Source organism: Sus scrofa, chromosome 6 (assembly GCF_054392235.1).
Source record: "Sus scrofa isolate SSC_HxYL_T2T_F1_AM1 chromosome 6, Sscrofa_HxYL_maternal_Yorkshire_Landrace_v2.0, whole genome shotgun sequence".
Lineage (NCBI taxonomy): Eukaryota > Metazoa > Chordata > Mammalia > Artiodactyla > Suidae > Sus > Sus scrofa.
This window is the reverse complement of record NC_139388.1, coordinates 75,201,127-75,226,700: the sequence shown is the minus strand read 5'-3', so window position 1 is coordinate 75,226,700 and position 25,574 is coordinate 75,201,127. Positions and strand designations below refer to the sequence as shown.

General features: G+C 51.0%; 1 protein-coding gene across 1 annotated transcript; it reads right to left on the bottom strand.

Annotated features, from left to right (window-relative positions):
• Nucleotides 1–6,310: 6,310 nt before the first annotated feature.
• On the bottom strand, nt 6,311–23,204 carry PGD (phosphogluconate dehydrogenase). Its single transcript, NM_001444732.1, is given in 13 exon segments — nt 6,311–6,858; nt 6,948–7,070; nt 7,193–7,292; nt 7,636–7,769; nt 7,949–8,079; nt 11,404–11,593; nt 13,042–13,176; nt 15,801–15,870; nt 17,438–17,556; nt 18,405–18,470; nt 21,592–21,771; nt 22,437–22,512; nt 23,127–23,204. Coding segments are annotated over 13 exon segments (1,452 nt in total). The 5' UTR covers nt 23,135–23,204; the 3' UTR covers nt 6,311–6,738.
• Nucleotides 23,205–25,574: the final 2,370 nt, after the last annotated feature.

The following is a 25,574-nucleotide window of genomic DNA, read 5'->3' as shown; positions in this document are numbered from 1 at the left end:
ACACTGCCCACCCAGAGCAGACGCCGTAGATGAACATGATGTCAGGAACCCAGACAATAGAAAAATGTGCATCACAGTGACATAATTAAGTAATGACATTCGAGCTTTTACTGCCTTTGTTTTTATTTTTTTGTCTTTTTAGGGCCGCACTTGCAGCATTTGGAGGTTCCCAGGCTAGGGGTTGAATCAGAGCTACAGCCACTAGCCTACACCACAACCCCAGATCCGAGCCTCATCTGCGACCTACCCCACAGCTCACTGCAAGACCGGCTCCTTAACCCACTGAGTGAGGCCAGGGATTGAACCCGAGTCCTCATGGGTACTAGTCAGGTTCTTTAACCACTGAGCCATGACAGGAATTACTGCCTTTGTTTTTAATATTATTTATTTAAGCTTAAATGTAACTTAATTCTTAATAATGGCTGTGTCTGTCTCAGGTGTTCAGGATTCCTGAAGATTTAGAAGTCAACTCTCGCTTGTAGGAACCAGCCCTGGCACACCCCTGGCCTGGCATATAGTAAACACTTACTAAGTCAAGTTTGAAAGACTGCGCTGTATTTTTTTTTTTTTTTTTTTTTTTTTTGTCTTTTTGCCTTTTCTAGGGCCGCTCCTGCCGCATATGGAGGTTCCCAGGCTAGGGGTCCAGTCGGATCTGGAGCCGCTGGACTATGCCAGAGCCACAGCAACACGGGATCCGTAACCCACTGAGCAAGGCCAGGGACCCAAACCCACAACATCATGGTTCCTAGTCGGATTCGTTAACCACTGCGCCACGATAGGAACTCCATGCGCTGTATTATAATCAGCTGTTAAAGATTCGGGCGCCCTCCTGGCTTAACTGCGTTCAGGTGAGAGGTTCAGTGCCTGGCCTACGGTACGTGTTCACTGAACATTTGTTGAAGATCTGACTTTCAGCAGCATCTCAATGATGCTGACAAAGCAGAGGCTCTGTAATAATGGGCAGGCTGGGCTCTCAGATCATCAGCAATTGCAAGAGCCTCCAAGTTTTTGTTTTTTGTTTTTTGTTTTTTGTTTTTTTTTGTCTATTTGTTATTTCTTGGGCCGATTCCGCGGCATACGGAGGTTCCCAGGCTAGGGGTCAAATCAGAGCTGTAGCCACCGGCCTACACCAGAGCCACAGCAACGTGGGATCCGAGCCGCATCTGCAACCTACACCACAGCTCACGGCAACCCCGGATCGTTAACCCACTGAGCAAGGGCAGGGATCGAACCCGCAACCTCATGGTTCCTAGTCGGATTCGTTAACCACTGCGCCACGACGGGAACTCCCCTCCAAGTTTTTTGAAAGAAATCTGACTTAGGTAACAGGTTCCCCTCACTTTTGAAAGCTCTCACTAAGCTGTTTAGCTTCTACAAAGACCTTCGTTCATATGGTAACAGCTTTTTTTTCTCATAAAAATGAAAATTCCCTTTGGATTTCTTTCAGTTAGCAAAAACAGGTACTAAGGTAAGGCTTTCATAAAAGCCAAGTGGAATTCCAACTTTCAGAAAGGGGGAAATCTGTATATTTTCTAAAGCCTCATTGCGGTCATCAGGGGGAAAATAGCATTTTTGAATCTCCTCATACTTATGTTTTAGTGCTGTGTTTTATTTTTAGCTCTGTTGAAAGCCCCAAAACACATCCCAGTTTTTCCTCTTTTGCAGTAGCTTCTCATTGCATCATCTGGTTTTCTCGACGAAGGTGAAACTACCAAAGAAAAGAAGGATACTCAGAGTTGATGTTGACTTGTGCTCACCTGGGAGGCTATCCAGGCAGCCTCCCTTACTGCCTCTGGAGAAAGGCAGGGGTGGAGGGAAAGAGTGAGAGATGGCAGGTAATCACGCCAGGATTTGACTCCTCACCCGCAGTTGCCCTGCTTCTCAACTGAATCCTACGTGGTGGGGGCCGAGGAGTCAGAGACTCAACGTACACAGTTATGAGGGGTTGGTTAATTTGTATAACCTAAGGATTTTATTCTTCAGAATAATCTAGAAGGGTTCTTGGAAACACTTAAGCTCTACTGCATTTAAATGGCCAGTCTGTAGAGTGGAGCCCTCCAGGACGTTAAGTGAGAGAAAACAATTTGCAGACTAGTACAGACACGGAAAGTCCCAGGCTAGGGGTCTAACAGAGCTGCATCTGCAACCTACACCACAGCTCACAGCAACGCTGGATCCTTAACCCTCTGAGCGAGGCCAGGGATCGAACTCACGTCCTCTTGAATACTAGTCAGGTTCGTTACCGCTGAGCTACAATGGGAACTCCCAGAATAATCTTACTTTTGCTTTTTAAAAAAAGAGCTTATGCATCTACATGGAGATGCAGGATATTTGAAAGGCATAGAAAAAGCTGGGAGGATACCTGACAAATACACTTAACCTCTGAGCAGTGGGTTGAAGAGAAGGCAGATAAAGGCACTCAGGTTTTTCCTTTTACACAGTTCTGTTCTGTATTCTGCATTTCCTAACAGACTCCAGACCTCGGGCAAGGCCTTGGGTTCAGAGCCCAGCCCATCTCACAAGCTTTGTGACCCTGAGCAAGTTGGAACCTCTGCAAACCTCAGTTCCTTCGTTTATAACGTGGGGATCATAGCCGCAGCCTCACGGAGCAGTGGTAATCTTACTTAGGTGCTCAGGAAACAGTTATTTCCCAGGCACTTTCTATGCCTCATACCTTGCGTGGTATCTCCTTTTATTTATTTATTTATTGTCTTTTTGCTATTTCTTGGGCCGCTCCTGCAGCATATGGAGGTTCCCAGGCTAGGGGTCTAATCGGAGCTGTAGCCACCGGCCTACGCCAGAGCCACAGCAACGCGGGCTCCGAGCCGCGTCTGCCACCTACACCACAGCTCACGGCAAAGCCGGATCATTAACCCACTGAGCAAGGCCAGGGACCGAACCCGCAACCTCATGGTTCCTAGTCGGATTCATTAACCACTGCGCCACGATAGGAACTCCGTATCTCCTTTTAAAGCAGCTGCTTCCTGGGGCAAAGGAACATTATTCCAGGGCGAAGGAATATTATTGCAGAATACTCAGGCACTTTAGAGCCTGAAGGGAAGGGCCCAGGGCTGAGGTATTACATTACAGAAAAATGCGCATACAGCTGACCCTTGAACATCACGGGTTTGAACTGCAGTAGGGTTTTTTCCACAGTAAACGCTGCAGTACTGTAATATCCGAGGTGGGTTGAACCTCCAGGTGCAGAACCACAGGCTTGGAGGGCCAACTATAAGTAATACATGGATTTTCCACCGCGGGGCAGAGCGCGGAGTGGGCAGCCCTTCCCACCTCTTGTTCAGGGATCAACTGTTGGATGTTGCTGCTCTTTTTAGCCCAGTGAAGAGCAAGCATGTAAACTGGCCACTAGGTGTCGGCATTGAGCCGCACGTGCACCTTCCAGCCACTGGTGAGCAGTTAACCCTGAGCCCCTCCCTGCCTTGTTCCAGGGGCCCTTTTACATCTCAGCTGCCCAAAGAGGTAGGCACGTTTCCCCTTTTACCACGTTTTATATTTAAGGGAAGAGGGTCACAGGGGTGGAAGAACTTAGTCTGAGGTTAAACTGCTAGGAAGTGGTAGAACCCAGATTTATACCAGCAGCTTGGCTTCTGAGTCCAGGCTCTCGTCCACTCTTGTCCCACTGCCCTCACCATAAATAAGGAGACCACAGGTTTCCTGAGGCCTTTTCAGCTGGATTAAATAGGACACCATTACTGTTTAGCATTTATTTTCCCTGAAATTGCACTGTAAAATGCCAACTCAGAAGCCAGTCTCCATCAGCTGTTGTATGTTTTCTAGGAGCCCATGAAGTCAAGACTTTCAAATTGTCTCACCACCAAACCAACGGTTCCCAGCACAGTGCCTGGCACATAGTAGGTATACAATAAATCTGCCAGTGAATAAATGAATTGTACACATTGAGCGGTAAGATAGGCTAAAGATTAAGTGCGTGGATTCTGGCACCAGATTGTGGGGCTTGAATTTCAGTTCTGCAGGAGCCTCGTGACCTCAGACAAGTTTGCATCTTTGTAAATCTTACATCATCCAAGGTAAATTGGGGATAATCATGGCACCTGCTTCAGAGGCGGTTGTAGTAAATGAGTAAATTTAAAACAGTGCCTGGAGTTCCCGTTGTGGCGCAGTAGAAATGAACCTGACTGGTATCTGTGAGGACTCGAGTTCCATCCCTGGCCTCCCTCAGTGGGTCAAGGATCCAGTGTTGCCATGAGCTGTGGTGTAGGTTGCAGATGCGGCTTGGATCCTGTGTTGCTGTGGCTGAGGCCACGAGGTGAAGGTGCCGTGCACCTTTCCAGCTGATGGCGCCCGCTGGGGTCCCAGCCAGTAGCCCCAGCATCAACCACCTGACAAATGAAGATGACCCTGGCCATGGAATCCCCCCCGCCCCCCCCAGCGTCAGTCTTCCTAGCTGAGGCCTCAGACATTGTGGGACAGACAAGCTGTACCCCAAACCCTTCCAAATTCCTGACCCTCAGAATGAGGAGAATAATAAAAATGGTGGTTAATGTTACACCACTGAGTTTGGGGTGGTTTGTCACACACCAAGCAGTAGTAAGTGGAACAGCATGTCTGTCACTAGACGGCGACCGCGTCTGCCGACATACGTGCTAGTCAGGTGTTTACATCCCCGAGGTCTCCTACCCTCCTAGGAAGATGGCTGCACATCTGCGTCAGAGAAGTGTAGCACCTGCAAATCCCCTCCCAATGCCTCTGCTGAGAAATCCTGTCTAATGCATGTCTCTGTCCCCACTAAAGCAGAAAGAAGCTGTGGCTGATGTCACAACAGGCCTGCAACTTCTGCCAAGGAAGGCCCTTTGCTGGAAAACCCTAGATGGCCCCTACGGCAGTTTGGCTGGACAGGACTGACTTGGCTGGGGGCAGAACCCCAGCGTGGCCACCTCTGTCCCCTTTTAGAATTGTTCCACTACTCTTCAGCAGGAGGTAGGTAATAAATAGTAAACCTTAAACAGTATGCCCCGTGGCCGACACGAACTCAGCCCGCAGAACAGCTGTGTGACGTTGGTATTCGCAGCACCCGCTTCTCCAGATAAGCAAGTCCCCAGGCAGAGGTTAACATGTAGCATGACAGCGAAGTAGTGGTGGAGCCAAGTTTTGGGCCCAGGCTCCTAACCAGTAGCCTAGGCTGCCTTTGCTAGCGCTAACGGAGTTTTTTATTGATAGATTTTTCAAATAAGTTACAGGGTATAATATTCAAAAGCCATGAAATCATAGATAGTAAAAAAACGTCTCCCTGTCAAGGACCTAGGCCAAGGACTGGTCTATCCTTTTTTTTACTTTGTCTTTTTATCGCTGTGCCTGCAGCATATGGAGGTTCCCAAATCAGAGCTGTAGCCACTAGCCTACACCTACACCAGATCTGAGCCTCGTCTGTGACCTACACCATAGCTCACAGCATTGCTGGATCCTTAACCCACTGAGTGAGGCCAGGGATCAAACCTGCAACCTCATGGATGCCAGTCAGATTCGTCTCCACTGAGCCACAATGGGAACTCCTGTTCTTTTAACAATAAAAGTAGCATCTGTTTATTTTGCCCTTTCTGTGCCAGAATGGCCACGCCTGGGAGCTTGCTAGAGACGCAGAGTGTGCCCCACCCCAGACCTGCCGAATCAGAATCTACCTCCCCACCAGGCAGATGAGGGAGGGGTTATGGCAGTGGTGTGTCCTCTGAAGATGTTTGTCTTAACTGCATAAACTTGAGCAACAGAGGCGCCCCACTAGGAACTTTCTGAGGGCTGCCTTGCGAAGTGCATTCCCTGGGGAGTGCCGAGGGGCGACATCTGGTTTCCAACCCTCAGAAATACCGCTGCTTCAGGCACAGGCATTCCCTGAAGTGGTGATGATAATAATTACCATTTATACAGGCGCTTGTCACGTGGCATGTTGGCCTGTTTTCACTAGATCATTCCTCACAACAGCCTGAAGGAGGCAGGCGAGATTATTACCCCCACTTTACACACGAGAAAACTGAGGCCACGGATACTAAATAATTTGCCCAAAGTCATACAGCTGTTAAGTCATAAGCCAATCCCCTCACGTGTGACCATCTCATCCTTCCCGCCCGAGTTTATTACCCAGCTTCCGCGTTTCCGGTGTCATGGTTGGGGTCTTTCTTTTTTTTTAAAGAAAACAAAGAGGGAAATATTTAACAAGGCCAGAAGGAAATAAACTCATTCAAATATAACGAAACTGGCTCCACATCTTTCTGCCAGTGAGGCCATGGTTGGTGTGGGTGAGGTGAGAACAGCTAAGAATCTGGAAAAAAGCATTTTCAATATGATTTTCCTTTTTTTTTTTTTTTTTTACTTTTATTAAGTAAAGGGAAAGGGAATTCAGCTGCATGATACAAAGGTTCCAGTTTGATCAAATTCCATAAAAACCTTTCCTACCCATGTGGTGAGAGCCGCTGCCTCTGTCAGGGCAGACTCCCCCTGCCTCCCTAATCCCCCGGGGACGCGGGGACGCTGCCTTCCGGAGCTGGCGAGAACTGTCCCACACACACTGGGATCCTGCTCGGCCCGCAGAGGCGTGCTGGTTCTCCTGGAACTGCTTTGCAAGTAAACTTGGGTTGATGTTGCAGAGGAGTCTCTTCTGACACTGTTTTAAAAGATGTGCGCAGAAGGCAGGGCAGGGGCCGTGTGGACAGTGCGGTGAAGATGGAATGTCCTGGGCTGTGGCGGGGCGGGGGCGATGGACTCCGGTTAGGCGTTGTACGAAGAGGAGGACACGCTGCCACCGTGGCCTGTCCAGTTAGTGTGGACGAAGTGTCCAGGCTTGGCCAAGAGTTCATAGGTGTGAGCCCCGAAGTAATCCCGCTGCGCCTAGAAAACCCACGAGGTAGGTTAGGGGACATGCGGCCCCGAGCCTGGGCCACCCCTGTTCATGGTCACCACCCGCAGCCAGAGCTCACCTGGATCAGGTTGGCCGGCAGCATCTCGTGTCTGTACCCGTCGTAGAAGGAGAGGGCAGTGGTGAAGCAGGGCATGGGGATGCCTGTCTGGACGCCGGTGCTGACTGCCCGCCGCCAGGAGTCCTGAGCAAGGGAGGCAAAGCCGCAGGCTAGTGCTTAGCACTCGGGAAAGGGGACAGGTTTTCACACGTAAGTGAAAAAGCAGGTGCCCCCACGGCAAAGGCCAGCGAGCGCGCAGCACGCACCTGGCAGTCCTCCACTGCCGACTTAAAGAAGTCATCCAGGAGCAGGTTCTGCAGCCCGGGGTTGCGGTCAAACGCGTCTTTTATCTTGCCCAGGAACACACTGAAAGAATCGAGAGGGAGGAAATCAATCCTCACTGGCCTCACGCCTGGCGGGAAGCAGGGGGGCGAGCTGGAGGCCGGCAGCTACCCTGGCGCCGTCCGAAGTCCCCATCCCACCCCCGAAGCTCACTGCACGTGCCACACACACACGCAAGCCATGGTCCCCAGGGGTGAGGGCAGCGCCTGACAGTGCTCACAGCTACTTTAAAAGGGGTGGTGTGCACACACGGGTTAGAATAGCTGCCGTCCAGGAAGAAAGGGAAACAGCAGCCTGGTCACCAGGGAGCCCGCGAGAGGACGCCCTGTGCCAGGTCCAGGGAAACCGCTCCCGAGGACCCCCTCACCTCCTGATGATGCAGCCCCCCCGCCACATCAGGGCGATGCCTCCGTAGTTGAGGCTCCAGCCAAATTCCGCGGCTGCCTGTCTCAGCAGCATGAAGCCCTGAGTGTAGGAGATGATCTTGGAGGCGTAGAGGGCCTGGGGAGGACACACAGGCTGCAGCGCGCGCGGTAACCCCTGCAGTGCGCATCCAGGACCACACCGCAGAAGAGGCCGCACGCTGGATGCAAGGCCGAGGCCAGACCACCGCCCCCTCCAGCCCCAGGCCGCTCCCCACAGCAGCCCCAGCCCCACTGCCACTGCGGGACTGAGCCCACCTTTCGAATGTCCTCCAGGAAGGATTTCTTGTCTCCTGAAAACTGGATCTTTTGAGGCCCTTTGAGCTTTTTGCTCGCTTGAACCCTCTCGTCCTTCAGGGATGATAAGCATCGAGCAAAGACTGCTTCTCCTGTGGGGGGAGATGTGTCACCAAAGTCCACGGGACCCGAGGGGCAGCACACACGAGCCAGGGCACGAGGGAAAACAGGAACAGAGCAAGATTCCCAGTTTACAAAGAGCCCACGTCTCAACCTTAGGCCACAGAAGTTAACCTGGATCAGAAAGAGCTTTTATAAAAAGCTCCAAACAGTTAATTTGAAAACTGAAACTCAAGTCAGTCTTCCAATGTGAACACAGGTTTTTTTTTTTTTGTCTTTTTGCCATTTCTTGGGCTGCTCCTGCAGCACATGGAGGCTCCCAGGCTAGGGGTCGAATCGGAGCTGTAGCCACCAGCCTACACCAGAGCCACAGCAACGCGGGATCCGAGTCGCATCTGCAACCTACACCACAGCTCACGGCAACACCGATTGTTAACCCACTGAGCAAGGGCAGGGACCGAACCCGCAACCTCATGGTTCCTAGTGGATTCGTTAACCAACTGCACCACGACAGGAACTCCAAGAACACAGGTATTTAATCACCAAGATCACCATGAAATTCAGAGGACAGTTTTAAGGGGAAAAAAGGAAATGGGAAAACCACTGTTATTTAGAATTACTTGGAGTCCCCATCGTGGCTCAGCAGTGAACGACCCCAACTAGGATCCGTGAAGATGCAGGTCAGAGCCCTGCTTGGTTAAGGATCCAGCATTGCTGTGAGCTGTGGTGTAGGTCACAGACGAGGTTTGGATCCTGTGTGGCTATGGTGTAAGGTGGCAGCTATAGCTCTGATTCAACTCCTAGCCTGGGAACCTCCATATGCCTCGGGTGTGGCCCTAAAAAAGCCATAAAAAATTTTTTTAAATTATATATAGTATTAGTGTTGGTCTACCAGTAAAAAATTCAACTGGGAAGACTTAAAATTTTAGATGCTCACCAAACACTATTTTCTTTTGACACACGAACAGCCATCACTTTGAAACAACTAGTACACGGACAAGTAACACAGACGTCACCCTTCAAAGAACCCCACTTTCTAATTATTACCGTTTACAGCTTCGGTGTGTCCATGATGACCACTACAGTTCCAGTTTTACTTCATTTGAACAGAAAACATTTCAACACAGTATTTTACTATTAAGAAATTTAGAATCTTAAAAGTGATCACTTCTAAGAACTTGCCTAATTGACAACTTATATAATTAGAATAACCACTTTTCCCCCCAATGAGGTGAGATCTCTGGGACGTAATGGAGGCCTTTATTTTGAGGAACGGATTCTGGCCTCGGCTTGCAAAGGGGCATCCTGCTGTCCTCGTCCCGCGCTCTGGGGCTCCTGTGCTGCACACACACGATGACTTGGCACTCTTGGGCGGAAGCTCACCAGGACAAAAGGCACAGGAGGCAAGGGTGGCGAAACCTCAGTGTTACCTAAGATTAGCTGGAGACTTACTTCCCCATCAGCTTGGCAAACAGGAAGGCGCCCGGCCAGGGAGGCAGCCGCCTGCCATCAGCTGGGAGGGAGGGTACAAAGTCTCTAAATCAAGAGAGCAGGAATCTTTTTGAGGGTGTGATGCTCTTACGTTTGAGTCAGTCATGAATAAGCTGCTCGAGTTACTGTCCCCTCCACCCAAGGCAGTACTTGGAGCAGCTAAAAAGCACCAACTTCCTTCTCGGCAGAGCTGGACGAAGCAACTACTTCCCTCCTCGCTGTGCCCTCAGCCCTGCAGCTCGCTGCAGACAGTGAGGCTTCATCAGTGCAGAAACCCAAGGAAGGAGCCCGCTAGGGAGGGACAGGGAGCAGCAGGAGAGCTTGTCATGAGACTGCGGGGGGACCCTTCCGCCGGGACCAAGATGAGCCTGCCTTCTTTTTCAATCTTGCCAGAATTGAAGGGTTCTGGTTTTGCGTTTTGGCTATGCCCACAGCATATGGAAGTTCCCAGGCCAAGGACCATACCCACACCACAGCAGTGACCCGTCACTGCAGTCACAACGCCAGATCCTTAACCCACAAGGGAACTCCTCTATTTTTTCTTTTTTCTTTTTTTGGGCCACACATGCAGCATATGGAGGTTCCCAGGCTAGGGGTTGAATCAGAGCTGTAGCTAATGGCCTGCACCACAGCAATGCCAGATCTGAGCCACGTCTGCAACCTACACCACAACTCATGGCAACACTGGATCCTTGACTCACTGAGCAAGGCCAGGGATCGAACCCACGTCCTCATGGATACTAGTCAGGTTCTTAACCCTCTGAGATACAATAGGAACTTCTGTTTTATTCTTGAAGAACCAATGTGTAGTTTTGTTAATGCCTTTATGGCCTTTGTTTATTTCAGCTTTGTATTATTTCCTTATCTCTACATTTCTTTGAGTTTGGTGCTTAGCTCATTAAGACAGGATGAAAAACATGGATGGAAAGATATACAGCAACTTCAGGGTACTTTTCTTCTAAAGAAGGGGAAGGAGCTTAGGAAGAGAATATTAAAGGACTTGCAATGCACAGGTAATATTTTACTTCCCAAATACCTGAGAAAAAATACTGCAAAATAAATGTTGAGTACCAAAGCTTTAAAAATTCTGTGAACTTTCATATGAAAAAGCCCATTACAGTTACCTTCCCTATTAAATTCTATTTTACGTCACTGACTTAATTAAATCACTAATGTTAAAACTATCCCACACATGGAGTTCCTGTCGTGGTTCAGCAGAAATGAATCTGACTAGCATCCATGAGGATGCAGGTTCCATCCCTGGCCTTGATCAGTGGGTTAAGGATCTGGTGTTGCCTTGAGCTGTGGTGTAGGTTGCAGATTGTGCTCGGATCTGGCATTGCTGTGGCTGTGGTGGAGGCCAGTTGGCTACAGCTCCAATTCGACCCCTAGCCTGGGAACCTCCATATGCCACAGGTGCGGCCATAAAAAGACAAGAAACAAAAACCTATCCCACAGAGTTCCCCTGTGGCAATGGGTTAAGGACTGGCATTGTTATTGCAGCAGCTCTAGTCACTGCTGTGGTGCGGGTTCAACCCATGGCCTGTGAACTTCCATGTACCGTGGGCGTGGCTTCCCCCCCAAAAAACCCTATCCAAAAGTCAAACTGGTTAAGACAGTAACTTTTGGATTTATCTCAGAGCTCATACGACAGGAGGACTTCCAAGAAGGGCTTCAAAAGCAGCTTCAGCCTCTCACGCTAAGTTCATTCAGCTGCAAGAGCAGAAGGGGCTCAGAAAGCCGACTAGGGCTGAACAGATTCTCTGGACAACCGTGACTTGGCTGCCAGTCTACGGCGATATTCCAGAAGGACGTCAGGGTCAAAACAGGGAGACGAAAGGGTTCAGAGTGAAGCAGCGTGTTACCAATGAGGGTGACGGGGACGCCGTACTCCAGGGCCGAGATGGCCGTCCACTTCCCGGTGCCCTTCTGTCCCGCGCTGTCCCTGATCTTGGGCAGCAGGTGCTTGCCGTCGGCATCCTGGAACTTGAGGATGTTGGCCGTGATCTCAATCAGGAAGGAGTCCAGCTCGGTCTTGTTCCACTCCTCAAAGGCCTGTGTGCAGGACGGGGGCCAAACAGCATGAGAGGTGAGGCTCTGCCGAGGCCTCCGTGGCCGATGCCTCCCTCCTGTGGGAATGAGGACCCGGGCTCACAGCGGGCTGACACGCATCTCCCCAGCGCGAACACTCTCCCCTCAGCAGTGTCTGCTTTCAGCCCATTCATGCTGATTTTCTGATGAGCAGCCCTGGGCTGTCTCAGAGCCAGATGCGTCCACCCCTCACCTGGGTCACCTTCCTCCATCACCCAGACTAGATCTGCCTCTCACACCCGTGTACCTTACTGTATGTAGTAACCATGGAGTTCCCATCCTGGCTCAGCGGAAATGAATCTGACTAGCATCCAGGAGGACGCAGGTTCGATCCCTGGCCTCCCTCAGTGGGTTAAGGATCCAGCATTGCCGTAAGCTGTGGTGTAGGTTGCAGACACGGCTCAGATCTGGCATTGCTGTGGCTGTGGTGTGGGCTGGCAGCTGCAGCTCTGATTTGACTCCTAGCCTGGGAACCTCCATATGCTGCGGGTGCAGCCCTAAAAAGACAAAAATAGTAATCACGGGAGTTTCCATTGTGGCTCAGTAGGTTAAGTACCCAACTAGTATCCATGAGGATGCCTGGCTTCATTCAGGGGGTTAAAGCATCCGGCACCGCCATGAGCTGTGGTGTAAGTCACAGATGTGGCTCAGATCCCGCGTTGCTGTGGCTGTGCTGTAGGAGGGCAGCTGCAGCTCCCGTTAAACCCCTAGCCTGGGAACCTCCCTGTGTCATGGGTGTCGCCCCTAAAAAAATAACACAGTAATCACAAACTAGTTTTATGTATTTATCATGGTCTGTCTTCCCACGAAGGCAGGGCTTGTTTTTCCCATGATTCCATCCCCAACATAAGTGAGTGGGAACTCCACAATGTATTTTTCAAAAAGATAAAACTGATAGAAGGGTGGACAGATACTTGATAAAGCAAGTCTGGAGAAGTGTTAATGGCAGGATCTAGGTCGTAGGCATGCAAGTGTTCACTGTCAAATTCTTTCCACTCGGTTGTATGTTTGAACATTTTCGTGATAAAACATTGGGGGAAAGGCTCGTTTCCCAGCCTGGCCTGACCTTTCTGACTTGCTGTCACACGGCCTGCCCGCCCCGCTCAGAAAAGCAAGCTTCTGCTGCACCACCGCCCACAGAGACAGCAGGAGGTCAACAGAAATGGTGTAGTTAAGCGACACAGGCCTGACACCGTCAGGGTCCCAGGGTGGCAGTGATGAGGCCCAGCAGGAGTCTGGGAATTCTGGCTCAGGGACTGGCCATCAGATTTTACTGTCCTATAACTGAGAGCCTCCCTCCAGTGAGGCTGAGTCCGTCCAGGCCACCAGAAGGACCAAGGGAGAAAGCATGAGAAAGGGTGGACTGCCACCTTCTCACCTGAGCAGCGTGGCGGCCCGGGCCCGGGACTCACCTTGGCCATCTCGTGCTGCTCCATGCCCAGGACGTCCTTCATCAGGTGGTAGGCCTCGCAGATGAGCTGCATGTCCCCGTACTCTATCCCATTGTGCACCATCTTCACAAAGTGTCCTGCGCCCTCGTCTCCCACCTGTTAGAGCCACAGGCGCCGCGAGGTCATCAGAGAGCCCGGAAACACCCCAGCCCACATCCAATTCTCTGGCCAGGCTCTCTCCCCACACAAAACGTAACACATACAGAGAAATACTTATGGTATTTTCAAAAGAAGCATCACCATATAACAACTCAACATAAGCTTCAGTTCAGTCCACGCTGTTTCACACTGACTCCAGGTGCATTTCTCTAATGATTTTCCAAAAGCCCCAAATTCACTGCAGGTACCCTTCACTCTTTACCCTACATTTCCCATCTTTCTCCTTGTCCTTAAAGGTAATTCCTCAGCCCTCACCCACAAGTAAAAGTCTTTTTCCTAAAGTTACCATTTTTCTAGCAATGGCAGGTGAAAATAAGCTGGCCAATTCAATCACTTGTACTTTATAAAAACACATAGAAACATATTATAGTTGTTGCTAATGGCCACTGGGGGGTAACATGACCTCAGTCTCCTCAGCCTGGAACTGCATCTAGTCCAGGTCCCTTTGCTGACAGATGATGATTTGTAATAACGTAGCAAGATGTAGAAACCAGAATAGACCAGTGTGTGAATGTATGATGAGAAACTGAACTATATCTTGGTGGTTATAAGTGTTGGTCTCATCAATACATTCTGTTCCTATGGACAAGCTACCTGGGAAGCCAAATTATGGGAAAACTGGCTGGAGGGTGAGGAGTCAGCACAAAACATGATGAAGCACCAGGTTCTGTGGTCCTGGGCATCCGTCTCCACGATGGGGACACGCCTGTCCGTGGACTGGGTGCTCAGCTGGCCTGGGCGACACCTCTCCAGCTGCCCTGCTCACCCTGAACCCAGAGACGTCCTCCACTGTGTGCCCAGTGCTGACCTACCCCTTCTGATTCTGCCACTTGGGCATGTAACATCTTGCTTCACCCCGTCCTTTCTGTAACTTCAGAGGTGAACAAAGCGGTGCCTAGACTGGTGTTTTTCAATAACCGAAGGGTAGGCCTGGGCTAGGGAGTCAACTGGTGTTGCTCAAAATACATAGGCAAGAAGTTCCCACTGCAGCACAGTGGGTTAAGAATCCCGAGCAGTGGCCAGGGTTGCTGCAGAGGCACAGGTCCAATCCCCTGCCCAGAGCAGTGGGTTAAAGGATTCAGCGTTGCCACAGCTGTACCTTGGATTCAGTCCTTGGCCTGGGAACTGCCATGTGCCATGAGTGCAGCCATAAAAAAAAAAAAAAGATATACAGGCAAAGTACTGCCTTTCTTTTTCATGAGTGTGTCCTAAGAAAGAAATTACTGTCACTGTTTGTTTTTTAACTGCAATAATCTATTGTCAAGGAATGAAAGCTCCTGTCCAACCCTTCATACTAATGAGAAAACCACTCAGTCCTCTAAATCCCAGCACCAGTGTCTCTACACTCGGCAGGTTCTGACTGAACTCGGGGACTACCGGTTAAAGGTAAGGAGCAGTTTAGTTACCGGGCACTGTCGGCCACTCATTTCCTGTGCACCTGAGTCCTTTTTTCATCTCTACCTTTTATCTGATAGAAAACAAAACTACCATCATAAAAATGGCACACAGAATAAAAGGGGATCAGGCGCTAGAGATACCCTGGAGATCCAGTCCAACTTCCTTATTTGACAGGTAAGAAAACTGAAGCCCATATGAGAGAGAGACTTGTGAGAGTTCCCTGGTGGTCTAATGGTTAGGATTTGGTGCTTTCACCATTGCAGCCTGGGGTTCAATCCCTGGTCTGGGAACTAAGATCCCACATCAAGTGCTGCCCAAAGAAAAGAGAAAAAAAGAAAGTGACTTCCCTGTGTCACACCGCTGGTCAACAGAGAGCCAGAATGGTAACTAGTTCTCCCCAGCCTAGTGTTGTTTCATCCATAGGATGGACGGAGGCTGTACCAGGCGATACCATTTATCTTACTAGCAACACACGACACAGGAAGAGGGAGAATTCGCCGAGGCCTCCTTCACCTTCCCTGAGGGCGAAGAGCTGCAGCTCCTGTTGTAGCACAGGACGCTGACACCGCCGAGCAAGCCCGCTCCATCTAGACATTCCTTAGCCACGAAGCAACGTGGCCAAATAATCTTACTTCACCTCATCCTTCCTGTTGCTTTTTCAAAGAATCTATATTGTAGATGAATTAAGAAGGGCTGTTTTTTAACGTCAACCTCCAATTATGAACATTCAATTGAGATGCAAGGACACAGAGTTCCCGTCATGGCTCAGCAGTTAACACATCTCTCTAGAATCCGAGGGGACTTGGGTTTGATCCATGGCCTTGCTCAGTGCGTTGAGGATCTGGCGTGGTGTAGATCACAGATGCGGCTTGCATCCTGAGTTGCTGTGGCTGTGGTGTAGGCAGGCAGCTGCAGCTCTGATTCGACCCCTAGTCTAGGAACCTCCATGTGCTGCAGGTACAGCCCTAAAAAAAAAAAAAAAAAAAAAAAAAAAGCTACAAGGACAGGTACAGCTGAGCCATTTTAGCATCAGCTGTGCTAGCAACTTAAAGATTAAGACGCTTACATCACAAAGTAAACGGCTGGGACCTCGGTGATCCCACGTCCACACTTGGTCACGTCTGTGCCCGTGGTGCCAACTGGGGGGGGGGGACAGAACGTACCCAGTCACAGCAGGGCTCTCCGGTTCCCACTTTCGCAGCGATGCTTTGGAAGATTTCCTTGAGGTGGGGCCTGCGGGAAGGAACTGTGTGGTTTAGCTGCTGAGATGAGGGGCTGAGATTACCATTAAATGCTCAAGGCCCCCCCCCCCAGTGTTTTCCTTTCTCATGGGAGGTGGAAGTGCCCCCAAAAGGTAAGGAACAGGCTTAAGTCCTCAAGGGAAACAGTCAGAGGCTGCGGACTATCAGACGTGAGACAGGAGACAAGGCTGGGCAGAGGGGTCAGCAAAGCCCCAGAGGAAACTACTGCACTCTCAAAAGCCGAGACTCCAGAAAGTTCTCGCAGAGACTCTCTTTTCCTAAGTTTGGATGTGTGTCAAGGGCAGCAAGACTCTGGACCAGTAGAACATGCGGTATTTCCTAGAGCGCCACTGTATTTTTCTGGCGCCGAGCATGCAACGCTCCCAGGCCGGGGATGCCACCCTCGCCCTGGCAGCGCCGAGGAAGGGCAGCAGCTGTTCTTCATTCCTCCTGTCCCCCCCCATGTATCAAATCCTGAGGCCTCTTCCTACCACTGTCCTCACTGTTAACAGTAAACCTTTCGTTAACTTCTTTTCACCAAAGGTTTTGGTAAAGACACAAAATCTGACAGGACTGCAAAAGGTAACCCTCAGGAACTGGGGTCAGGGGGTGGAGGCCAAGGGCTAAGACAGCTACATCTAGAACTTTCTGTCTGCATTTCTAATAGCCCATTGGGTGATATCCCAAGACAAATATTTTTAAGCTCTCAGAAGCTGGAAGGCTGTTACTTCTAGATTTTAACATACTGAAGAGAATCCCCAGACTTAATCATTAGGGAGGTCATTTAAAGAATAATCTTCCCAATAAACCCTTCACCTTTGGGGGTTAAGTTTGATCACTCCTAACTTTAACTTCTACCATAATTCTAGAATATCTGGAAATCAAACTCAGCAGAAAAGCACATTACCTTTCCATGGCTCCCTCAAAAGCATCCTTCCTTCTCTAGAGCTTTCCCTCCTGCTCCATCTCTCTAGCGTCCTCTTCCTGGCTTTCTCTCTCTGCAGCATCGGCAGCACTGTCTCCCTCAGTCTATGTCAGGTACTGTCATTCCTCGCAGCTTTCGTGTGACTCCTCCCTCCTGCTCACCAGCCGCAGCCCCGGGTCTTACACGCCCCCCCGCGTCATCAGCGAAGCCTCTCCCCTCCCCTCCCTCTTCCACGAAACGAGCGGTTCCCCTCCTCAGAAATCTTCCACCTCATCCCTGGGGACAGAAGAGGCCCCGTCTGATTTTGCTGTAACTCCACCATGTATTTAAGGAGGCAGACCTGCCCCGAGTCCAGGCAGTGCCCAGGACATCATCTGAGCTGCCTTCTGGGGTCTCTGAAAGCTTTAGGCCTATCTGGAACGCTCGTTGTCAGGACTGAGGAAGCGACAGAAGAAAAAAGGCAAAAGAGAACCACGTACATGCAGTATGTCAGAGCAACAGGATGTGCAGATAAGAGGACCACTTGCAGCCCCCAGACGGCGCAGAGCAGACGGGGTGGCAGAACCGCTCCCAGCGCCCTGTTCTCAAGGCTCGAGCTCCCTCGAGCGGACCCGGGGAGGGCGCTGGTACTCACCACGCTTCTCTGTTCCCTCCCGGCATGAGCGACGGGCCGTACCGGGCCCCCTCCTCTCCCCCGCTAACTCCGCTCCCCACAAACAGGATGCCCTTGGCCTTGAGGTCTCGACACCGTCTCTACGGAGAAAACAAGGATGTCATGATGCCTCCACCAAAGAAAGGTTCTCCCATCCAATGAGAGGAGATATGAGACGGATGTGGAGAGGGGTCCGAGCTGTGGCTCAGCAGTAACCAACCCGACCAGAATCCATGAGAATGCAGGTTCGATCCCTGGCCTCGCTCAGTGGGTTAAGGATCCTGCGTTGCTGTGGCTGTGGTGCAGGCTGGCAGCTGCAGCTCCAATTTGACCCCTAGCCTGGGAACCTCCATATGCCACAGGTGCGGCCCTTAAAAAAAAAAGAAAAAAAAAAAAGGATAGGTGTGGAGAGTCCACATTCGACCTAAATGACCCAAGGACCCAGGAATAACATTGTCACTCAAGAAATTTAAGCCCCTCAGTTCAGGAGTTAAAAATCCACGCAAGTTTAAGACAGCTACCCTGTCCCCAAAGGGGAATACAAAGGCAAACATACAATCTCATCTCACTGGAAAAGACTGTACAGTAAGACTCAGTGAAGAGTTGGTTAAATGCAAGCACGACTTATGGCCACGGGGCGCCTGGATGGTACGGGGACTTCTCCCAGCCCACGAGCCCATCAGAGCGGCGGTTCTCAGCCGAGCTGCACGCTGAGGGCTCACTGATCAGGGAGAGGGAGGGAGGGTTAGGGGTAAACACCCAGCTTGCTACCCAAGCAGCGGTCGTTCTCCTGAGGTTCAAGTATGTCTTGATGGCCAATCCCCAAGAGCTGTAGCTACCGGCCTACACCAGACCCACAGCAACACGGCTACTCTTCGGTCATGTGGGCAATGACTTTTTCCTAGCTCGTCCTCAGAAGCTGGCAGAACAAGGACGGAGGCACACTCACGGTGGTATCCCTGTATTCAGAGTTCCCTCCGTCGATGATGATGTCACCAGTGTCCAACAACGGGACCTGTAACCAGATACCAGCGTTAGGGTGGACCATGAAATGGAAGACAAAACTCAACATATGCTGACCAACTAAAACAACAACTGGTGGCGTTCCCACTGTGGCACAGCAGGGTAAGGATCTGGATCTGGCATTGTTTCTGCGGTGGCGAGGGTTGCTCCTGAGGCTCGGGTTCCATCCCAGGCCCCATGCAGTGGGTTAAGAATCCTGCACTGCTGCAGCACAGTCTAGGTCACAGCTGAGGCTCGGATTCAGTCCCTGGCCTAGAAACGTCCATATGCCGCAGATGTGGCCAAAAACAAAAAGAAGTTATCCCAAATAAACCTGGTCTGAGGGAAATACCCTGAGAGTCTAGTGGTCAGGGTTCAGCCCTTTCACCACTGCAGCCCAGGTTCAATCCCTGGGTTAGGAACTGAGATCCCACATCAAGCCACTGTATACTATGGCCAAAAAAAAAAAAAAAAAAAAAAAAAAAAAATCCCAGCCTGAAAGTGTGTGTGTGTGTGTGTGTGTGTGTAACAAGTAATTTAATCTTCGACAATCTCCTCGGAATTCTCCCTGTGGAGAATGAACCCACTCCCCACAAACAGGATCCTCAGTGGATTAAGGATCAGGTGAGCTGTGGTGTAGGTCCAAGATGTGGCTTGGATCTGGCGTTGCTGTGGCTATGGTGTAGGCTGGTAGCTATAGCTCCGGTTAAACCCCTAGCCTGGGAATTTCCATATGCTGCTGGTGTGGCCCTAAAAAAGAAAAGAAAACAATCTTATCTGGGGCTAGACCCTGTTTAAAAGCTTAGGAAACCCAGTCAGAACTCTGAAATAATGATTTTTGAACAAACAAAACCTACTTGGAAAATTTTGTATTTCCAAAACGTACCACCTGCCTGATTTAAATTCCCATAAAGGATTAGTTCTAAAAAAGCCTAGGAGTTCCCATCATGGCTCAGCGGTTAGCGAACCCAAATAGCATCCACAAGGACGTAGGATTGATCCCTGGCCTTGCTCAGTGGGTTAAGGATCTGGCACTGCCCTGAGCTGTGGTGTACAGGTCACAGATGTGGCTCGGATCTGATGTTGCTGTGGCTGTGGTGTCTGCCCGCAGCTGCATTCCAATTGGACCCCTAGCCTGGGAACCTCCATGTGCTGTGGGTGTGGCCCTAAAAAGACAAAAAGACCAAAAAAAATAAAATTAATAAAAAGCCTATAAAATCTGCCTAGAACAGTGAAGGGGGCCGTAGATATCAAGGGGTGTGACGTATGAATAAATGATTTGCTCATTTATCTAGAATGGCAGGAAGAGGCCAGGCCTTGAACAAAAGCATCTCCCATGGCAGGACTAATCGGCCGACTCTGGAATTCCACCTCCCCCACAGGGCTCCCATTAACACTCCCTCCCGTTCTCCCGTGCTGAGCGCTATCATCTTCCAGTCCATTCCATCTGCAGCTGATCTCGGGCAGCTGGACACCTCACCACACACAAGGTCTGCTGTGTCCTTTACCACCATGTTCTTCCTTTCTAGGATGTTTTTTCCTTTTTTTGTCTTTTTAGGGCCACAACCGCAGCAGGTGGGGGTTCCCAGGCTGGGGGTCGAATCGGGAGCTGTAGCCACCGGTCTATACCACAGCCACAGCCACGCAGGATCCAAGCCACGTCTGTGACCTACCCCACAGCTCATGGCAACACCGGATCCTTAACCCACTGAGCAAGGCTGGGGATTGAACCTGAGTCCTCATGGTTCCTAGCCGGGTTCGTTAACCGCTGAGCCACGTCGGGAACTCCCCTAGGACAATTTTTATGAGAACATATATACTGGTTACAAACGCCTCTCCCTGGAGAAAGAGCCCCACTGTTCACGCTCCTTAGAAAAGGCAGGCCCATCCTCCGTTTACCATCACAGCGCATCTCAAAACAAAACACATCCTCCTTGGGTTTTTCAGAGTTGAGGCTGTAGAACTCTTTTTAAGTATCTAAATAAATTATTTCCACTGGTTCCCCTTAACCCATGTGTACTTCTTTTCCTGAGGGAGCAGCACCCCAGGCTGCACAGCACCAGCAATGATGTCTCTCTCCATTTACTGCAGCCGGCAAGGGAGATCCTCCTGGTCAGTAGGGTCATCCCTCCCCTGGCTCCTTGGACCAGGAGCTGCTGGGCACTCCCTGGGAGAAGGCAGAGTGGGAGTGGCCCTCAGTCCTCCCGGAAGGACAAGTCAGGGAGACTGCAGACTGGAGGTGCCCACAGAACAAAGGGTCCGCTATCCCCTAGGCCTGGGGCGGCCGAAAGCCTCAACGAGAGGTCAGACGACAAGGTGTCCAAGAACCAAGAGCAGCACCGTGTGACACAAGGGCCCTCTCCACTGATGATCGGGGACCAGGACGGCACGGAGTTGTCAGCACCTGCCGCAGCACGGCCCACGTGCCCGGTTTTCCTTCCCAAGAGAGATCTACTTGCCGGCATTCCTTAAGAGGACCTTCCATCACTTAAATTATTTAACAATTTGAGAACTGCTACCTTATAGGAATACTGAGAAAAATGAAATCTATTTCTAAATGTGGACAGGCAGGTTTATCGGTGAATAGCACTCAACATTCATCTTACATAATCTGAACTAAGGTTTTCTGAATGTCACCGAGACAACTACTGTCTCCATCCCGGTTGACGATAAACTTTTTTTTTTTTCCTTTTCTAGGGCCGCTTCCCGTGGCATATGGAGGTTTCGAGCTGTGTCTGCGACCTACACCACAGCTCACAGCAATACCAGATCCTTAACCTACTGAGCGAGGCCAGGGATTGAACCTGCAACCTCATGGTTCCTAGTCAGATTCGTTAACCACTGCGCCACGATGGGAACGCCGACGGTGAATTCTTACTGAAATGTCTCTTGGTGTCGTGTTGTCAGAATTTTATACAGAAGGAGTTATTACCACCCGAGGATATGTTGTGACTTAACTGGTGCCAATCAGGTTAACAAACGCTGAGACGTTTAAGCAACAGTTTTGAACGGATCAGATCCAGAAACTGAAAGGGGAAAAAGATCTCTTAAGCAAAAAGAAACGAAACAGCTAAAGGAAGGGAACGAGAGAAGTGCTGCCCACAGGGCCGCAGCTGGGAGGGCGCGGGCCTCACCAGTTTTTCAATGAAATCATCCACAGCCTGACCAGCCTTCACCAGTAGGATGATCCGCCGCGGCTTCTTCAGCATGGAGACCATCTCCTCCAAGGAGCGAGCACCAACCACCCTGGTTCCCTTTGCCTCATTGGCCAAGAAATCATCCACTTTGGAGACTGTCCGATTAAAAGCACAGACCTGGAAGGGCAAAGGCCTGATCAGGAGACCTAGGACACACGAGACCTTCACACCGTAGGCTGAGTAACAGCAGGATTTCTGTGCAGCCCAAGGTTTGGAGGCCAGACCCTGTTTTATCTTTTCCCCACCCAGTGGTGACTGATCACCATAAAGCTAATTTTAACAGGATGAAAAGGCAAAGGTCAACTGCCAGAGATACATGGGGCTAGCTAGTCTCATTATTTGGTTAGGACTCAAATCTAGGAACAGAAGGTTCCAGACTGTTATCTTTTGTTTCTGGTGATCCTTGTATCTAAACTAGTTTAGTATTCACACCGAACTTGCCTCCAGATGCCATTAGGCAATAAAGTTAGAGCTATCCACATCCAGCAGGGTTTCGCCTCCTTAGGCTCCAGACGGGCTTACTCAAGGCTGCAAACCTTTCAGAACCCACAGGCTCACTGAGCAGGACTCTTCTTCTTGAGACAGTCGTGGGGCTGGCCCTCCAAATCCCAGAAGTAAAGTGTTGCTTCTCTCTCTCTTGCAAAAATGTGATAAGCAGCCACAGAGTATATATAAAGAGAACTATCTTACAGGTTATATGGGATCTTTGAAACCAGAACGATCACCAGCATTCAGGCCAAAGCAGCAAGAACCCCTAAGAGTGTGTGTCCCCCCTGACTTACCACAAAGCCGTGGTCGTTCATGTTCAGAATTAAGTTCTGGCCCATGACGGCCAGTCCAATCAGTGCAATATCAGCCCTGAAAGCCAAAGGAAACTGCGTGAGCTGCACTTGGTTCATTACACCTCAAGGACCCAGCATTTTGGAGCTTTTGCTCTTTGTTGAATAACCCGCCTTAACGCTCCTCCATCCCCCTCCCTCCTTTTGCACTTCAGAACCCAGGCTTGCAGCCTTCCTGGAAACTACAGACGGGCCACCCACTCTGCTACTTCACGGATTCGCGAGTTCTCAAGACCTAGCAAACATGCACGCAGAAGGGTGGTCTCGGGGTAACCTCTTCTGTGCTCCGGCCGAGCTGGTAACGACCCCGTTCCAGGCGTCCCGCCCGCCGTCCCCGGGCCCTGGCTCCCCTCGGCCACGCCCGTCCCCTCCCCTCCCTCCTGCGCTTCCTAGGAACCGGATCCGCCGGCGCCACCGCGGGGGGCAGAGGAGCTGGGTCCGAGGAAAAGCGAGGTCGCGGGCTCCCTCGGGGTCCAGCGGTTCCGGAGCCTGGGCCCGAGGGGGCTGAGACCATGGAGGTCCAGGGCTCCGGGCGCCACGAGGCCGGGCTCCGGCGACCCCCGGCACCGAGGCGACGTCGGGGGCAGCTCGGGCCTCGGAAAGTTTCCCGGCCGCCCGCAGGTGGTCACTCACTGGGCCATGGCGGCGGCAGAGCGGGCTGGAGCGAGCAGAGCGGAAGGCAGGAAACGCACGGCGCGGACAACCGGGACTGAACCCCGTCCCGGCTCGCTTCCCCTGGCCGCGGCCGAGGCTTCCCAGCGCCGGCCAGTCAGAAGGGAGGGGTGGAGCTATGGAGCTCAGCCATTGGTCCGCTCCAGCGCCTGTTAGACCACCTGAGGAAAATGGGCTTGCCCACTCCTAGGGCTGGCTCAGGAGAGCGCCGAGCACATCGATGACATCGCTCCGGCGCTCGCGGGGGCGTGGCGCTGGTCACCCGCGCCGGGACTGGCGGAGGGCGGGGGCAGAGGACAAGCGGGGCCCGGATTCTGCTCCGCTGCAAGGTGCGGTAGGGTGATGATGGCTCACGTCCCGCAGCGCTTTCCAGGACAGAGGGCCTTGAACGCCTGTGGTCCAAGTGTCCATTCCCATTGCTGTGGTGCACACCTGAGGTGTTTTTTTGGTTTTTGGTTTTTTTTTTTTTTTTTTGTCCTTTGTCCTTTTAGGACCGCACCAGTGGCATATGGCGGTTCCCAGGCTAGGGGGGGTCCTAATCGGAGCTGTAGCCGCTGGCCTAGCCAGAGCCACAGCAATGCGAGATCCAAGCGAGTCTGCGCCCTACACCACAGCTGATGGCAACACAGGATCCTCAACCCACTGAGCGAGGCCAGGGATTGAACCCACACCTCATGGTTCCTAGTCAGATTCATTAACCACTGAGCCACGACAGGGAACTCCAGTGCACACCTGAGTTTAAGCTTGAAATCTCTGGACCTCTGGGCAGGGCCGGGGGGTGTATTCTTGTCTGTGGACACGTGTGATGGGTGCCAGGAAATGTTGCTCCTCACCACGACCTTGAGTGGGAGACGTGTAGCCCCTTTTTGCAGATGAAGAAACTGGCGCAGAGAGGGCAGGCTGGGAATGTACTTGCTGGGGTGGGATGGGGCCGGGCTTGGAGGTCGTGTCACTGAACCCCTTCCCAGCTAAGGAACTAGAAGCGACGCGATGGTGAAAGATCGGTCTAGGACATTAAATATATCTCCCACCGGCAGGAGTCCTGGGTGCACAAGGCATCTTGATCCTCCGCAGGGGACCCTGCCGCCTCCAGCGCAGATCCTTGTGGACTCGCCCAGCTCCTCCAGCACTTTTTAAGGGTTTTTGATTTCTGTGAATGATTCACCGAACAGAGCCTTGCCCTTAGTAAATGTTCAACAGATGTTTAATTACTAGTATCACACAGCTAGTTAGCAGCTAGTTAGCGGCCTCTTGTGCCTATTTCAAGGCCAAGGCTATTTCCATCACACCAGTTGCACAGGTTACTTTGTAATGTAGGTTTTAACAGATACTGTTATAACTTCCATGTTAGCAATGTCCCACAATAGCTGGTTTCGCGCCCCCCCCCCCCAGGCATGTGGAAGTTGACAGGCTAAGGATGGAACTCCTGTCCCAGCTGTAACCAGAGCCACAGCAGTGACAATGCCAGATCCTTAATCTGCTGAGCCAGTAGCGTCCTCCTAGTGGTTTTTTCCTAATGAAAGTTGTATGTTAATTAAATCACAGTAACTATTTTTTTTTAAATGCAATAGTGGCATCTTACGCTGAAAGTTAAAAATGATACCATAGTCCACTTTATCTTGTATTTTTTCTATATTATGGTTTCTCCACTAGAGACATTCTTTTTATCAATTTTTTTTTTTTTTTGTCTTTTGTCTTTTTGTCTGTTGTTGTTGCTATTTCTTGGGCCGCTCCCGCGGCATATGGAGGTTCCCAGGCTAGGGGTTGAATTGGAGCTGTAGCCACCGGCCTACGCCAGAGCCACAGCAACGCGGGATCCGAGCCGCGTCTTCGACCTGCACCACAGCTCACGGCAACGCCGGATCGTTAACCCACTGAGCAAGGGCAGGGACCGAACCCGCAACCTCATGGTTCCTAGTCGGATTCGTTAACCACTGCGCCACGACGGGAACTCCTTTTTATCAATTTGATCTTTTCCTTGAGTTACTTCCGTATTTGCCTGTTTTGCACCAGCTGGACCTTCACCCCTGGAGGTACAATGTTTCTCTTCTTTTTCACTCTCCCATTGCCTGGTACATGTTAATGGACCATGGTTGACTCACTGTATAGATGTCCAGGTTGGGGCCAAGCTGAGCACAGAATTTCCTCTTGAGGGCAGTCATTTCTTCTCGCTTCTACTGGTTGCAAAAATTAAAGTTGTAAGCAAGACTGACATTTATTTAAAGCTATAATCAAGGTGCCCTGGCCGCCCTCGGTGCTTCCCTGAAGGGTAAAGACGTGAATAGGAGACGTGAACCCATAAGCCAGGCAGACAAGAGAGTGCGAGCTGATGGCCATGGCCACAGCCACGCTAGCCCTGCACCGAGACCTGGGCCTAAAACAGGTGACTCAGTAGCTTTGGATGAACCA